General features: G+C 33.5%; 1 protein-coding gene across 6 annotated transcripts; it reads left to right on the forward strand.

Annotated features, from left to right (window-relative positions):
* The first annotated feature begins 217 nt into the window (after positions 1-217).
* LOC126701920 (protein REVEILLE 7-like) lies at positions 218-3,541 on the forward strand. Of its 6 annotated transcripts, XM_050400364.1 has the most exons (8): positions 219-465; positions 622-689; positions 1,085-1,201; positions 1,357-1,434; positions 1,556-1,667; positions 1,759-1,820; positions 1,981-2,352; positions 2,505-3,541. In XM_050400364.1, the coding sequence occupies exons 3-8, from the start codon at positions 1,199-1,201 to the stop codon at positions 3,222-3,224; spliced, it is 1,347 nt and encodes a 448-aa protein (XP_050256321.1). In that variant the 5' UTR covers positions 219-465; positions 622-689; positions 1,085-1,198; the 3' UTR covers positions 3,225-3,541. The 6 variants fall into 6 exon arrangements, with proteins under 6 accessions (XP_050256324.1, XP_050256326.1, XP_050256321.1 ...); XM_050400366.1 differs by lacking the exon at positions 622-689; XM_050400363.1 differs by lacking the exon at positions 1,085-1,201 and having other exon boundaries at positions 220-465.
* The last annotated feature ends 15,153 nt before the right edge of the window (positions 3,542-18,694 follow it).

The following is an 18,694-nucleotide window of genomic DNA, read 5'->3' on the forward strand; positions in this document are numbered from 1 at the left end:
AAAAGGAAATAATATAATATAATAAAAAGGGAAAAGTGGAAGACAGACACCATAGGAGTATGCCGCGTGTGAAGCGTTTAGAGCCACAAGATTCCAGGGCCTCGTTCACGAAATTTCTGTCCAAAAGAAAAAAAGCGAAAGAGTTCCGACGTGGCAAGCCAACCCAGACCTACTTTTCTTTTCTTTTGTATTTAATAAATTGGAAATGTTCGCAAATTTTTCCCTTCTCTCCTTCCTTACTTGCTAAGCACAGAGAGAGAGAGAGAGAGAGAGAGAGAGTGATTATCCTTTCCTTTCATTGGGTTCTCGATTGATTCTGGGATTTCATAGTACCTCAGAAGAGCGGTTGTTTGCTTCCTTTTTCCTGGGATTCTGTTTTCGTTTGGACAATCCGAGGAATCTATCTAGCTGTTGGGCCTTTCTTTCGATTTGTCCCAGGAATCACTTCTGCTTATATTTCCCACGGTGAGTTTCTCCAATTCTCATTGATCTTCTATGTTAAGTGGTTACAGTTATTATTATTATTATTTTCCTTTTTGGGAAAAAAAATTGTTATTTTTTTTCTTCTATATTGCTTAATATTGAAGGGAAATCATGAAACATTAGAAATCATTATTGCAGCTCTGTAGAATTAAAACTATTTCCTTGAGAGAGGACTTGTCCTGATCTTTCTACCAATGGATATTCAGGTATTTATTGTTATTAATTGGAAGATTTCTGTTAGTATTTAAATGCTTGGGCACAAATTAACAAAAAAAGGATTTGGCACTATTTATTATTATTTTAATGGGCTATGTATGTTGATTGAGATTCACCCTCTTTTTTTAAGTCGCAAAAGACAAGAAATTTTCTTGCTCTGTTGAAAATTACAAATCCATTTGTTGATGCAAATGTAGCGTACTTTAGTCTTCACCCATAATTGCATAAAATCCTTTGCCTGAGTGAACTAGGTATGCAACCCAAGTCTAAGATTGATCATTTCATGTCTATGCTTTCCAATCGTGGAAACATCCAATACTATCTTAATTTTTAAAACAAGCTTTGAGCTCGGTGGCTCACTTCCAATTCAATATTTCATTTTCAGCAGTTGCCCTTTCTCTTCAAAAAAGATGGTACCTCGTGTAAGAAACTCCTACTTTACTCCCAATTATTTTGAAGAGGCTGATTCCCGAACTCGAACCCAATTAGTGGCTTTTTGATGGTAGGAACTTGTTATTGTACCAAGACCTGATCTCTAAAATAGGATTATAACTATCAATAAGTAAATAAATAATTAAAAAAAAAAATTATATTATTCATTTGATTTCATTTTCCCGGAAGAAATCTTTATGGATTATTGTTCATTTTCTAAAATAGGGACAGAATGAACTAACAACGTCAAACGCTGATAACTACCATCCTGATGGCAGTGTGAAATCTGAAACAGCGGTTAAGGTTACAATCTCTCCATCCATTCCTTTATACTCTGCTTTTCTTTTGGAATAGTTTTGCTGGAAGGCTTATTAGTTACTCAATGGCCTTAGATCTTTTCCTCTGTTTTTTCATATTTGAACAGGTAAGGAAACCTTACACGATTACAAAACAAAGAGAAAAATGGACGGAAGAAGAGCATCAAAAGTTTCTTGAAGCCTTAAAGCTGTATGGTCGGGGTTGGCGTCAAATTGAAGGTAAACTTGGTGTAGGATGATTTTTTTCTCAATAATTTTTTGCGTGTGTTGGCTGTTCAATCGAAGTGAACTTGCTCTTGTCTTAATACAGCACATGTAGGCACCAAAACTGCTGTTCAGATTCGAAGTCATGCTCAAAAATTCTTCTCTAAGGTTTAATGCTTTATATTTCAGTGTATGGTTCCTATTGTAATGCATACATGTCATCATAAAACTAAGTTAGATCAATTACAATTCTACGCATGCTATGTGTGTTGTTTGTCTAGTTAGCATGTACCGTCTGTGTTAATTTGTTTTCTCCTATTGGCTTCAGGTGGTCCGGGCTTCCAGTAGTAGCACTGAGAGCTCCATTGAACCAGTTGAGATTCCTCCTCCGCGGCCAAAGAGGAAACCCTTGCATCCTTACCCACGTAAATTGGCTGATTCTCTTAATGGAATATCAGTTGCAGATCAATCTGAGAGGTCTCCATCGCCATATTCATTGGTGGCTGAGAAAGATACTGAATCTCCCACTTCAGTTTTTTCTGCAGTTGGGTCAGATGCATTAGGGTCTGGAGTTTCGGAACAGCACAATGTTTGTCCTTCGCCGATGTCATGCACAACTGACATGCACTCAATCAGCTTAGCCACTGTTGAGAAAGAGAATGAACACATGATGGTGAATTCCTCTGTCCAAGAAGAGAAAGTAAGTACCTTTTTCATCAACCTTGGAGAAATTTATGTCCATGGTACAATGAAACTGTCATATTAATCTTCAACTTAGTCCAAGTTGGATTGTATTTATTAATCTATGTCCTAAGCAAAAGTCTGACTCTGATTTCATTTGCCATTATGAAGTTACAGAAATTTGAATCAGCTTCCAAGGAAACTTTAAGTACTGACGGAGATGAAGCCATGGGAGCAATTGTCTCAAGTATCAAGCTTTTTGGAAGGACAGTCTTGGTAACAGATTCCCAGAAACCATGTTCTCCAGGTGCAGAGAATATTGACTCACCAACATCTAAGACTATTCTAGAGAATCTTGACATTGATACTGAGAAGTTTCCTGAAACATTTCCTTCAAACCAATTAGACACACATTTATCACTCGAAATAGTTAACTGTGATTGGAGATTATTGCCATGCCAAGCCCCAGTTCAATGCGTGGAACATCAGAAAGAGAACACCAACTCTGCAGAAGCCAACCCTTATGCTTCTCTGCCATGGTTGGCTTTGTACCAAGGCCTGCCATATTATCACCTTCCCTCATATAACCAAACTTCAGTTCAAATACCTACATATTCTTGCGTAGAAGAAAAAACGAAAGAGAGAGATATTCTAAAGGAAAAATCTTGTAGTGGGTCAAACTCTGTGTCAGCTAGTGAAGTCGAAAATGAAGGGAAGAATTTAGATGCTGTTGATTCTCAGTTTCAAGAAACTAGAGGGAGGATTAACCCCTGCAAGTCTATGAAGGGGTTTGCGCCCTACAAAAGATGTCTAGCAGAGAGAGATGCTAACTCATCTGTGATTGTTTTGGAAGAGAGAGAAGGGCAAAGAGCTCGAGTTTGCTCATATTGACCTTCATGTATCTCAATTGTCCACAGTTAGAATTATTAAGCAAGTTCAGTAGCTATTTTTGGTAGTTTGATGTAGGTTGTATCAGACTCCTTTTCATCCCCGTTTCTCCACTAGAGCTCCCTTCAAGTCACTCTATATCTTTGTATGCAAACCTTGTTTTTAGAAGTTTAGGAGCTGATAGTAGCTTGGTTATTACAGTCCCACTCCCAGACTCCCATGTGCTGCTACTTTCAGCCATTGGAGCTATCCAAATTGTCACCTGGTTGTTCTTTTTGACCTTGCCATTGCTTCAATATTTAACTTCAGTTCCCCACAAAGTCATTTATGTTTTTGCCTTGCGGGTTTCAGCAATCTTTGTAACATTGCATCTGGATTCATTCTCCGAAAATAATGTTGCAGTAAAATTGTGTCGTAATCATATCAGAAATTGTATATATGATGGATTGCAACCTGGGTATGTTCAGAGTGCAATTTTATTGAAACAGAGGATTAGTCATATACTTCTCCGTATAGGCTTCAAAATAAACCTAAGAAATGAACGATAAAGGAATCCTCGCCCAAAGAGAGCTTTAAAGTAAATCTTCCAAATCAACTGAATTAGCTATACAATACCCATGTATTTAGAGAGAGCTCATTGCCTGCTTGTACGATCAAATTTTACATCCATTAATTTGTTTCTTTGAAGCTTGTATTCTTCCCAAATCGAATATTATCCCATCCAAATGTGATACCGAACCTATCAAAAAAAAAAAAAAAAAGGTGATAAACCGAGGTTCAGGCAGCCATGGTTACTCTTATATATATATATATATATATATATATATAAGATGTAACTTTATGGTTATTATGTTACCTAATAACTACTTTTTATTAGACTAAAGTTCTGAAAATCTCATCGTTGGATTACATATTTTCTATATTTTATGTATGTCAAATTTTGTACCAATTAAATTTTATTTACTACTAGATTAAAAAGTTAATCTTTTAAGCATAATTTTAAAATACAAAAACTTGAAATTTAAACATATTATAAATGAAGTAGTTATAGCTTTATAAGTCCTTAATCATCTTGAAATTTTACAAGTATGAAAGCTATAAAAAAAAAATATATATATATATATATATATATAATCTAATAGTAAATTTAATCAAAATTCTAATTTATTAAAAAAATATTTAGCATTGTTTAAAGCTATTTTGTTCATTCAGCAAGGTAATACCGTTTATAGTGGAGTTCACTCATTAAATTCATGGTAAGGTCTACCATAAATGTGAGAAGAGGGAGCACCATTTATTCATACTTTCAGAATACCTAAGAATTTTCCATTCAGCAATGCTAATGAAGCACAAAATCACCTCATCAGTATGTTCCTCGTCGATGTCGATGGACACACTTAATTTCCTATTTAAAACAAAGAGAAGGTGAAAGACACTGAGGTGGTGCTAGCCAAGGGCCTCCGATACTTAAGTTAGATAATCTCTTTTTTCAAGAATCTATAGCATATGCTGCAGTATGATATGTGAATGAGATCACTTACTTGAGTTAGTTGGCTTTATATAACTAGTACTCGAGTTAATGCATTTGTCCATTGATCTCCTCTTAACGTTGCACCTGAATGGATTGCGGCATTAATGGCAATGAAGTCTCTCCTTAAATGGGTGTTCGTAACATCTGGGCAGCAGCTCATCAAGACTTTTGTAATAGCCCTACTGCCATCACTCATTGTTAGTTGGATTGGTGGAGTTACTTCTGTCTTTAATGTGCTTACGATCGTCCATTGGAACGGACGACCATTTAATCACTACTCGTCAGGTGGAGTTATTTTTGACTTCAATGTGCTTACTGTCGTCCATTGGAATAGACGACCATTTATTCACTACTCGTCAATTGCCCCCTTAATTCCTTTGTCATCCAAATCCTAGATGGTTAATATTTTTCCGTTTCCCGATTCTCTTCTTCCACAATAAATGTGAAACGACTTCTTTGTTAGATGGTGGACACGTGTCTTCCTTCTACTTGTGGTATGTGCGAAATCTCATAGATTTTGGCGAGCCTTAACTTCAGTTTTCCTTTTTTTAGAGAAAAAAAAAAAAAAAAAAAAAACATTCCCCTTCTTCTGCCTTATTTTCCCTACGCTCGAAGTTTTGAAGAATTTCAAACTTCAAACCTTTTTTCTCCCTGGTAAGGTCTCTTTTCTTTATGCTCTCTTGATGGTTGATTTTGATTTCATTGGACAAGAGTGTCCTTCTATCTCCTTCTTCTTTGCTAGATTAGGAGTCTACCTTGAATACTCTTCATGTCGGCGTCCTCAAGCAAGTCTATTCGTATCTCGTTTTATTGCTTTCAAACCTGTTTTTCTTAACTTTTATCCTTTGATTCGCCACTCTTTGATCAAACACCATTTAGAGATGACCACCATAAAGTATAGGGAGGATGATGTTAGGTCAAGTGAGTTAGAAACAGGGTTATCATCAAATGCTAAATCCCTGGGTAAGGAGGTTGACACGGTTGTATCAATACTGCCCTCGTTCTCTTCTTCAACCCCTTTACACGCTCTCTCAGAGTCTTGCTCTTTAAAAGGAAAGCACTTGAAAGGATTTAGGAAAAGGTTTCAATTTCCCAAAGGTACCATCACTCGCTTGCCTAATTCTAGCGAAAAGGCTTGCACTTTTGCCCATGGTGTAGTGTGCTTCTATGAAGCTGCTTTTTTGTGTGGCCTTCGTTTTCCTGTCCATTTGTTCATTATGAAACTTCTTTCTAATTTCCAAATTGCCCCTGGTCAACTCGTCCCTAATGCTTGGAGGACGATTGTTAGTTGCATGTCAATTTAGATGTCCGCTTGTGAAGGGGACATGATAACGTTGAACAAATTTTTATATTTATATCATCTAAAACCCTCTACCCATTATGGGTATTTTGAGCTTTTGCCCTAGGACAGAAAATCTAGGGTCATCTTTAGGTTTCCCTCCTCCTTTCGTGACTAGAAATCACGATATATATATATATATATTTTATCTCTGGAGCTGGCTGGGAAACCTTGTCTAATGACCTATGGGGTGAAGTCCTGAGGTTGTTGTGGAAATGGGAAGTTCCACCACTTGGTGCGTACCTTTTATCATTTTTCTTGATTCCTTCATCTAACATTTATCTGTATAACATTACTTCTCTCTTGGTTTTATAGCTTTTGATTGTCCTGAGTTGGAGAATCAATACCACGACTGAGTTCCAACTGCCTTTGCTTTTGCTTGAGAGATCGAGGATTTTGACGAGCTGGTCAACCCTTGTTCTAGACACTCGATTTTGCACCCATGATTTAATCAAGGAAAATGACTGGAATGACCATCCATGTACCCTAAAAATCATGATTGCATTACATGCATTAATTCATTCATTGCATATCATAAAAATGATCTTGAGATTCTAACGGTCACAACGATGTGTTTGGTTTCCAAATCGGACTATCGGATTGAAAGATATAGCATGATTAAGTTTGCATGGTTAGCATGCATTGTGTCAAGGCAGAGTCGACTACACACGATTAATTTAAATTAATTCTGATTGGTTAAAAAATTAAAATTAATTAAATAATTTTATGATTGGTTGATAATTAGTGTCTAAAATAGGACGGCTTGCATAGGAATAAAAGGGATAATTGAATAACAATAAAATTATCTGAACTTTATCAAAATTTATTTTAGTGTATTTATTTACAAGATAATTGTTCCTAAAAAGACTTGAATTATCTAGAAAAGAGGTAAAAATCTTAGAATACGGATTGAAAACACATCTAAGTGCAAGGCCCGATTCAAGAAAACTTAAAAAAGGAGTCCAAAACGCACCCGAACGCGAAAGTGCGATCAGCACCCAAGAGTGCCATTTGGCACTTTTAAAGAGCACTCTTTTGGGCTTTGGCCCAAATCTCTTCGAGTGCTGATAAGGCACACCATTTTCGACTTTTTCGTAGAAAGACGCCTACCAATTCGCATTCTACCTATCGTTGCTTATTTTTTAAGCATTCTAGTCTCTATACATAGGGTCTAGGTCTCAAAATTTAGCACATTCTTTATGCTTGAGGAGGGACACCTTTTCACACTCTCAAATTTCTCACCCCCCTTTTTCTGGCATTCTCTCTTAAATTAGAGTTTTTAGGTTTCAAAGATAATTGAATAAATTTATTTGAATCCTAAAACATCCTCTCAAAAAGAAGAAGTGCTCCATGCAAGAGGTTGTTTCCAATTACCCTTTTCTTTTCTTTATGCCTTTCTTATTGTGATGATGTATGTTTGTCTTTTTGTTTAGTTTAGTTGTGTCAAATATCCATAATATGAATTGTTAAAACTAATATTGTTAAAGCATGTTCTTGATCTTCTTATTATTGATGTGATCTTTTTCTTAATTTTAAAGATCTGCATATAATCAATTCCTTTTCTTAAACTAAAATGGATCTATATCTTCATTAGATGTAGATCTGAATTTTTCTCAAATAAAAAATAGATCTGCATCTTCATTAGATGCAGATCTGAATTTTCTTCAAACAAAAACGGATCTGCATCTTCATTAGATGCATATCTGAATTTTTTCTTAAAATAAAACGGATTTGCATCTTCCTTAGATGTAGATCTAAATTTTTTTTTAATAAAACGGATCTGCATCTTCATTAGATGTAGATTTGAGTTTTTCTTTAAACAAAAAATGGATCTGCATCTTTATTAGATGTAGATCTGAATTTTTCTCAAATAAAAAACTGGTTTGCATCTTCATTAGATGCAAATCTGAATTTTTTCAAAAAAACTGATTTGCATCTTCCTTAGATGTAGATCCGATTTTTTCTTAAAACAAAGAATGGATTTGTATCTTCTTAGGTACAAATCTGATTTTTCTTAATATATGCGGATTTTGAAATAAAGAAAAAAGATCAGGCATGATTGTGTTTATTGTTGTTTGTTTTGTTTGGTCCATGTAGCATAAATTTATTTTATGAATGAAATTCTCTTCATAAAAAAATCTTTTCCATATTTTTGAACGTATAAAAACAGATCTGATTTTTTCTGTCACCAAAAAACCATTTTTTTTATCATCACAAAATAGATTTGGTCTTTTACAAAACTAAAACCTTTTTTTTTTTTTTTTTTTAATTCTCAAAAACAGATCTGGTTTTTTATAAACCAAAATCAAATTTTTATTTTTTATCACTAAAACAGATCTAAATTGTTTTTAAAATCAAGAAGATGATACATTCATAAATAAACTTATGTGATTTAGTTTTGTTTCACATGTGCAACATATCATTCATAACATGCATAAAGGAGTACATAGGTCACAAGAGTCTAGAGGATCAGATTCTGTCTAGGTGGAATGGGTGCTTATCACCTTCCCATTCCATAATCTAGCTTCCGAATTTAGGTCTTTGGATAAGTAGATCTAAGTCTTGTCTTTATTTTTATTTTGGGTAACTTGTAACTAGGATAAAAAACCATGTAATTATTTGGTAGTTTGTAACTAGGACCCAGAGCCATGTAATTATCAATTTTTCAAATATGTAATTTTTTTTTATTCAATCAATGATAAAGGAACAATTCAGTCATGTATTCATATTTAGTTTTTCTTATTTTTTGTATAAAATAAATAAGTGGCGACTCCACACCACTTACCCAAAAAAAGAGGTGCCTTAAAAAGTACCCAAATCTCTTTTTTGAGAGCACCCCAAGTTTGCGGTCTCTCACACTCGTCATTTGTTTGACTGCTACCTTGGACCCAAACCTGATGGAAAAATGCATGTGCGCAGCGGAAAATTAACGGATCTACTTCATTCGAAATTGATAACATGTGCTATGTAAATTTCAGAATATGAGAACAAGAGAGTGTACCTTGGTGTGATGAATTTCAAAACAAAGATTGTAAGCACTTGGGAATACTTTTAATCTTCACTCCAATTCCACTAACGCCAAAGATGTGTGATCTCTCAATCAGTAATGTGAATTTGTTCAAGAGAGAATTAGAGAGTGTCCAACACTCACATACACCATTTCATGCAAGTTGTTAGTTACAAAATTTTGTATGTTTCTCTCCTTATAACTAATTATCTAATGGGCTAGCCTTTTGGGCCTTTCTGATTGGGCTCTAGTATGTGGTTTGGAGTGGGACCAAAAGGGACCAATAAGACACTAGCTCCAATGGGCCTTGGACTTTTCTGTCAACTCTTGACAAGCCCAAAGTTACCATTAACTATATTTAATACCACTATATAAATATAGTTGCACTCTAGGTCTTATCTATAAATTATATCCCAAGACTTTATTATACATGCAACCCCTTCATAAAATACTCGTAGTAATACAAAGTTATAAATGTAGACTGTCACTTTATAGATTACTACATCTTAATCCTTGAGTACTCGGTTTAAACCTTTTAAGTTATTCACCATATATTTATGAAATTCAATTTCATAAATATATACTTTAGTAAATTCTTACTAAAGTGGTTAGGCCTAACTCTCTGAATAACTGAACCCATTAAACTTATCTCAAGGGAATATTTTATATCTCCGTTAAAAGACTATGAATTTCATCTTGAGAATATATGTTCCATCAACACTAAATGTGGCTGCCCAACATATTGAGGTTTTGACCGTTATTTTAGATCTCACTCCTGATATATCAAAGCAACTTACATTCCAAGATTAGGTCCATTATTCTCTCAGGATTAAGAGTTCATGTTAATATAAGTTGTGAGATTTATTATTCAATTGACAGTCGTTACGAGAATAATAAATCTCACAGCGGTCCAGTTCAATATGTCTTAACTCTTAAAACATATCAACATATCAACTAGAAGTCACCACTTCCATGATCAAGACAAATCATCTTAGTTGATATGTTATAGTCTTCGTAGATGAAACGCCCAATTTCATCACCGACTACGAACTATATTCTGAGTTTACAAAAAACTTGTGATTTATATCTTCTATGACTTTTCACTTAAACCACATACTATGCATCTCATGGACTATATGATAATGTCCGAATATTCATGTTACCATTATTTCAGATAATAATAAAACCGCTTTATTAATTACAATATTAAGTCATACATCATGTCATACATAATGTCATACATAATATTACATATAGCATCAAACAATAGGATTTAAGGGCACTAATCCTAACAAAACCCACTGAGTACGTGTTAGAGAAGATTTACCGAGATCAAAAAGTAAGTTCGTCTTTACAAGACTTCTCGTATTTTCCTCTGTCCTTTCTCTGATTACTCACCTTTCCTCTTTTATTAGCAGAGATGGCCACTAGGTACAGTAAAGAGAAGTATGCCTGTATTAAAGGAATGAAAAATGAGCCTTATCCCAGCACGAACAAGATCAACAAAACACAAACCCAACAAATTTAAAACCCAAAAAATTAAATTCAAACCCATATTTCGAAAATCTGGATTTGATTTTTGTGTTTGATGTTTTGTGTAAATTTTAACTAAATGAAAAAAAAAAAAAAAAAAAAAAAAGGAAAAAACTGAAATAAAAATAAAAACCCAGAAAAGTAAGAAGATTCAAAACCCCAGAAAATTCAAAACCCAGAAGGAGAAGGAGAACAAGAACAAACCTAGAAAATCATCAGTGCAAAAAGAACAGATCTAAGTTTACCACTATTTAGTACGAACCAAAAATCTAAAAAGTAAAAATTAACGATCAAATTATAGATTTCTCCTCTCTTCCTATAAATTCCCAACAACCAAACACAAACTTAACTAAAAATATATATATATATATATATATAATTAAATCCCAAATAAAAAAAGCAAATAACAACCTGCCCAGATGTACAATCCCAAACCCTCACTGTCTCGTCTTTACTCCCCGTATAAAGCGAATTCGAATCCGACGGCAAAGCGATCCCACTCACAACCTGTTCATCAAAATCCAAAATCAAACCCAAAAAACAAAAACCCCAAAAAACAATCAAAATCACATAAACCCTTAAAAAGCACAACCTTTAGATGACCCTCGAGCTACACCACCATCGAAAAATTATCACCGATGCTCCAAGAATGCAAGTATCGGCACTTTTCGCCATAACCACAGTTCCCTTGGATCCAACAATTACAAACCTTGGAAACTTTCTCGGTGGGCTTATTGTTATGCGTAAGAGTTCTGTTACCACTGCCGCCGTTGTGGGCTCGGCCCCAAGTGTTGGAGTAATTGGGCTTGGAGGAGCGTGGGCCGGAGAAGTAAAAGGAGGAAGAAGAGTAGTCATCGGAGAATCCACCGCCACCGCCACGCTTGGAGGAGCCGTTGGGTGGCGGAGGTAGTTCTCTGTGAAGATCCCACCTACCCAAAGCCTCCATGTTGATCTGTGCCACACAGATCTGAGGCCCAAAAGTCAATATTAAAAGAGAGAAGAATCTTTCAAGGTGAAAGGAAGAGAGAAGAGAGCATGGGAGAAAGAAACTCTGAAAGTGAGTGGAAGAGAGAGAGTGAGATAATTTTCTGGGTTTGTTATTGTTCTTGTTCTCCTTCTTTTTGAATTTTTTGGGTTTTTGAATTTTCTTACTTTTTTGGGTTTTTATTTTTATTTCAGTTTTTTATTTTTATTTTTTTTATTTAGTTAAAATTTACAAATTAATTTTTTGTTTTTAAAAAATGACGTGGTATTTGTGGGTATTATTTTAATATTTTTAATTTTTTCCGTTTGCCAACTGTGTAATTTCCGTTTTTGATGTAATGTCAGGGACTAAAACGAGACGCGTTTTTCAAGATAGGGATTAAAAGCGGTGAAAAAAAAAGTTAGGGACCAAAGTGAGAATTGTGTGAAAATATAGGGACGAAAAATGGTGTTATCCCATTAATTAATTAATTTCCATCACAAGGGGTCATTCAGTTTATGGTCTATCACTGTCAAGCACCTGTTAAGCCACAGGGTTGGCTAGAACAGCTTCTTAAGCTCGATAGATAGCTAGCTGTCGAGCTTTAATGAACAACACTTTTTCAGCTTGAATCTTGGACAGACTTACTTGTCTTCAACACTTGATCTTGAAACACAGTTTCTTGAAGTATTAAACACATCCTAGATCTACCCAAATACAAGTAAAGTGCATTTTGTCAAAGGATTAGCCAATTACATAAAATAGTGACATATGTTCCTAACAAGTGAATCACATATGTCCTAACAAAAATGAAAATAGAAAATGAATACACACCCAAACGGGCATTGACTAAAATGACAAAAACATAAAGGGCGTAAATGACAATTGCTTAAATTTAAAGGCTATAATTTATAATTTTTTTTCTTTAAATTTCTTTTATTGAGATAGAATTTTGTAGCTGTTGGAAAACTCCTGAAGTTGGCATTGCATACATAATACACCAGTCTCCATGTAATTGGAATTATATTTGATGGGGGAGCAAAGAGACAACTTTGGCATTGGACAGGGTTAGATTTTAACTTATTATTAGTTGCAAATTCTTCTCCATGTATATGTCATCTTACGCCACTACAACTCTCTCTTCCATTGTGTTCTTCTTTCTTAAAAAACTTTAAAGTCAACTTGGCCATAGATTTTGATACATGAAAATTTGGCAGTTGGTCCGCCCAATCATCTAAGCATCTATATTCTATACCCCCAATGGATTTGTGAATTGTGAATGTTAAATAGGCTTATGATCATGTTGATACTTTTGGGTGCTGCTACAATTTTATACGAAGCTTTAGATTTATCATTTATTAAATCCAAACAGAAGGTACGCCGCATTGACACTTCGACGTTAGGTTGTTTGATCAAGTTAACAATTCTAGATGCATGTCATAGTTTTCTATATCCTCAAATTAATGTTTGCTTCTATTCAAAAGATAATGATAGGAGTGGCAATTGGGTGAGTTTGAATTGGGTACATACTACATACACACCCCCATTTACTCATTTCTTACCCATTTAATCAAATATTTATGACCCAAATCTAACTCAATCCAATTATTATAGGTACAAAGGAAGAAAAAAAAAGTGTGTGTTAGTTTTACAATCTCTCAACGGGGTTAGTAGCATATTATAATTATCTCAAAAAAAAAAAAAATTATGTCAAATGGTCAAGAATTAAAATATCAACAACCTACCGGCTTGTTTATAAAGTGATTATATCCTGTATTTACTCTTTTTGTTTTTATTACAATAATAAAATGAGTATATTCAATTAAAAAATAATTGTCAAAATTTGGCTTTATAAGAAAAAATGAATATGTTTTTTCTAAAGGACTATTTGATTTTGTGCATTGAAAAGAGAATAAATCCCTACGTCTCCCCCTTTTAACCACTACTTGATCTCAACTCCTTTATTACGATGAAGCCACATTGTCCACAAGGAAATAAACCATGTCAAATGCAATGTCAATCATAAAGGCCACCTAGTAGTTAGGAACGCCCAACATATTTTATAAACTGTATGAATGGAGGATATCCCAAGCTTCCTCCATAACCAAATTGGTTCATGATGTAACTAACTGATTTGTTTTTAAGAACCACTTTATTCTGTGTTCAAAGGAAGGAAAAAAAAAGTGTGTTAGTTTTACAATCTCTCAACAGGGTTAGCAGCATATTATAATTATCTCAAAAAAAAAAAAATTATGTCAAATGGTCAAGAATTAAAATATCAACAACCTACCGGCTTGTTTATAAAGTGATTATATTTTGTATTTACTCTTTTTTTTTTATTACAATAATAAAATGAGTATATTCAATTAAAAAATAATTGTCAAAATTAGGCTTTATAAAAAAAAAAATGAATATGTTTTTTCTAAAGGACTATTTGATTTTGTGCATTGAAAAGAGAATAAATCCCAATGCCTCCCCCTTTTAACCACTACTTGATCTCAACTCCTTTATTACGGTGAAGCCACATTGTCCACAAGGAAATAAACCATGTCAAATGCAATGTCAATCATAAAGGCCACCTACTAGTTAGGAACACCCAACATATTTTATAAACTGTATGGATGGAGGATATCCCAAGCTTCCTCCATAACCAAATTGGTTCATGATGTAACTGACTAATTTGTTTTTAAAAACCACTTTATTCTGTGTTCAAAGGAAGAAAAAAAAAAGGTGTGTTAGTTTTACAATCTCTCGACGGGGTTAGCAGCATATTATAATTATTTCAAAAAAAAAAATAAAAATTATGTCAAATGGTCAAGAATTAAAGGTGGGGTTTGGATTCACGTTGCGTTTTCCTGCGTTTAGTTTCCTGCGTTTTTCCCCATTTTTTTTTTTGCACGCGTTTTCCCCAACAACGGCTACTGTTCATGAACAGTAGCCACAACTTTTGACCAAGTCTTCCGTGAACAGTGCAGAACAGTAGCCACAACTTTTGACCAAGTCTTCTGTGAACAGTGCACTGTTCATGGACCCACAAATTTTACTTTTTAGCAACTTTTTTATTAAAAATGGATCCCACGACACTATTCACACATTTAAAAATTATTTTGTTACAGTGTTTTCAGTTTTTAGTTTTCAATTTTAGCAAAATAAGTTCTATTCAAACAAACCCAAAATATCAACAACCTACCGGCTTGTTTATAAAGTGATTATATCTTGTATTTACTCTTTTTGTTTTTATTACAATAATAAAATGAGTATATTCAATTAAAAATTAATTGTCAAAATTAGGCTTTATAAGAAAAAATGAATATGTTTTTTCTAAAGGACTATTTGATTTTGTGCATTGAAAAGAGAATATTACTGTAAATTTAATACAAAAACAATTCTAGATTACAGTAATGGCTACATGAATTTTTTTAGGGTGGTCATTAAAAATTTTAACTTGTACAAAATCTAATAAAAAGAGAACTTTATATATTGACAAAAAAAATAAAAATAAAAATAAACACGTAAATACTTAAAATTTTACAATTTCCTTCTAGTAATCTTCTTATTTTGAAATTATTTTATGATAGTCTCATTATCAAAGATACAAGTTACATCTCTTTTAAAATTTTAATTAAATAAATTTTTTCTTGGCGTTTTTCTTTTTGTTTGTAAGGACCTAATAAATTGTTAAGTGGATCAAAATTATGGACAAAATTTTGCTACAAACTTAGTTATAGTCTAAGGCTACAACTCTCACTCATGGTTTTCAGACCTGGACTATTCAATGAACCGCAAAAGAAAGGAGTTCAAGATTTTAAAGATTAGACCAAGGTCGAACTAATGTTGATGACCTTGGTCCGTAATGAAGTCATAATTAATTTAAAATATAAATAAATATATTAAATTAATGCAAATAGAAAAATTAACTAAAATAATCCAATTAAATATAGAAACATATAATTCTTTATATATTATTGGTCAAAATCTATATAATTTTTAAAGATGTTTCAACTAATATATCAATATCAAACCCAAATTTCTACCCAATAATAATAATTAACAACTACATTTTTTAGAATATAATAATTATAATATGAACCTAAAAATAATTATAAAAAAAAAGAAAATAAAAAGGACACGTTGATAGAAAGAAAAAGAGAGAAACATGACATACATGTCACGTGGTGGAGTGTGGCTCAAAATTGAAATGAAATGAAATGTGGGGTCCGTTTGGATACAGCTTATTGTTGCTGAAACTGAAAACTGAAAACTGAAAACTGAAAACACTGTAGCAAAATAATTTTTAAATGTGTAAATAGTACCGTGGGACCCATTTTTAATATTTTTTAATATGTGAACAGTGTCAGCACAGTACATAAACAGTGCATTTACTGTTCATAATAGTGAAATTTGTCCCCCCAAAGTCAACAAAAGCGGGCCAAAAAAAAAAAAAAAAAAAAAAAAGAAGAGAAAACGCGAACTAACCAAAACGTGGACGCAGACGCCAAGCGCAAACGCTCACGTGGTCTGACACCTTCAACTCCCACCATTCAAATTTATACACTTCTCTGTATTTCCAATGCCATCACATGGTTGGGCTGATGGCTCATAAAACTAAAAGTCAGTACAAAAGAAAGCAAAAGAGAAATTAGTCATATGGAAATATTGGAAGTGAGGACTGAGGATGAAACAAAGAAGTGGTTCGCCGAGGACCTTCAAGTGACTTACGGTTGTATGAAAACTACCTGCTGTGAGAGTTGAGTTCTTTGTTCGTTTAACTTAGATTTGTGCTTTCTTCTTCTTCTTCCTTTCCTTCTTCTCTATTTTTTTTTTCCTTACAAATCATTTGGGTTCCAGATCTGAATAAAATCCCAAAGTATTGCCGGAAAAAAATTTCAATTTCGGCCGGTATTGATTGAAACAGAATGAACCGTGAAAACTGGCCACGGATTTGAGAACCGTACTGTCCAATCGCAGTTCGAGCGATTCCATACTTTTTTGGTATGGAGGGGTTCTTAGAGTAAAAGAACCGCAAAGATGAGAGGTTCACGGTTAATCGGGTCAAACCATACGGTTCGGTCCAAGTTTAAAAACCATGCTTTTACTAGACAAATTAACATGGCTACATATTTTAAAAATATAACTGTTGAATTGCTTGTTCTTTATATTCTTAAAATACATGTTGAATTTCATGCCAATCGGATCTTATTTACTACTCAGTCCATAAACTTATTTTTTATGTATAATTTTAAATTATAAAAACTTAAAATTTAATCATTTGATTGATGACAAAGTTATTGATCTTTAATTTTTTTGAAATTTTGCAAGTTTGTGAAATATAAGAAGAAAATGTAATTCGAATGTTGATTTGTCAAAATTCATATCCAATAATAAAAAGTATTAAGTGGAGTTTTAGTCTTAGTCTACAATCAAGTTTGTTGTCAAACCTTAATTATGTTGGGCCTAAAAAAATTTATGGTGGTCACAAATATTTTTTAGGGATAAAAAAATCATAAAATTTTCAAAATTTATATATAATAATAATAATTACTTTTTGCAGCTCAAGATGGTCTTGTGACCAACCTGGACCCAATTTGGAGACGACCTTGCAAGATTACTTTCATAATTCAAAATAAAATCAATTCATTTTGGATAAATGATTGATTTAAAATGTATTAAGAAATATATATTTTGTGTGTTTTTTTAGTAATACTTTGTTGAGACGGACACTGTATTTATTTTTCATAATATATTTGGTCCTCAATTTTAGCATTTTTTTTTTCATACTTAAATTCTAAAATTTTCTAGTTCATAACTTGCCCCCATAAACTAAATTTCTAGCTCTGTCCTTACTCATGGACTCGAAATCATTACACTCTATTTCAAATGTGTAAGGGTCATATTTGTAAATTGGCATATCTTGAGACAAAATGCAATTTATGTACAATTTAGTCTTAGTTTCTAGTATGTTCAAGAAGACATTAAAGTGGATATACTAGTGGTATTATTGAAGACAAAAGAACACTTAAGGAATTGCTCAAGAAAAGCTGGAGCTGTAGATCTCGACACCTACTCGACACCTGTCGATTTATCGAAATTTAATGAATCTTGATACCTTTTTCGACACCTCTGGATCTATCAAGCTTCGTGTATTTTGATATTTCAGATCAATTTTTGGCCCATGATGACAAATCTTTCCTAGGGTTTCGTGTACTAGGGTTCTAGAGCATATAAAAACTATATTTTATAGAAATCTTCATACACACAAAGAGATATATAAAGATACATGCTTAATAGGAGCTGCTGTGACTTTTTGTAGGTGTTAGGGTTTTGTACCAAACTGCTTCTAGATTTTCAAAGCGTGGATTGAAGAACTCTGCCAAGGCTACAACAATTATCAAGTTATTGTGGTGTTAGTTACGTACTGTGATTCATGCAAAGAAGAAGTCTCTACAAGAACAAGTCGGTATTGGAGCTGTTACTAGTATAGGTCAGTAGGTAGGTACTTTGGGATAATTTGGTTGTGGTAAGAATCCTTGTACTTGTAACTGCTTGATTCTTGATTAGTGGGTTCTTTGGGACTGGTAACCTACAATTCACCCAATAAGGTTTTTGCCTGTGAGGGTTTTCCCTATCGTGATCAAATCGCCGTGTGCACTCTAATTTAGTTTGGTGATTTGATTGTTCCTAATATGATTTGCATTTAATATGACTAATTAATCAACTCAGGTAATTGGATTAATTAACTGAGGTCAATATATAACCTAACAAGTGGTATTAAAGAAGACACACTCTAATTAGGGTTTAATCTTTATTGTGAGATCCATTGACTCCTACTCTCATGGATTGTGGACAATCTTAATCATACCTTATTTGTTTGATGGTACTAACTACGCATATTGGAAAGTATGCATGAAAGTTTTTTTCCGTACCTGCTGAAACCCTATTTAGGACGATGAGAAGATCAAAGCTGCTAAGTTCAATAGCAGAGCCTTGAATGCCCTATACAATGCTGTAACAAATGAAGAATTCAAGAATATATCCTTTACTGAAATTGCTAAAGAAGCCTAGACCATTCTATAGATTACATATGAAGGGACCAAGGTAG

Source organism: Quercus robur, chromosome 10 (assembly GCF_932294415.1).
Source record: "Quercus robur chromosome 10, dhQueRobu3.1, whole genome shotgun sequence".
In the NCBI taxonomy this organism is placed as follows: Eukaryota; Viridiplantae; Streptophyta; class Magnoliopsida; order Fagales; family Fagaceae; genus Quercus; species Quercus robur.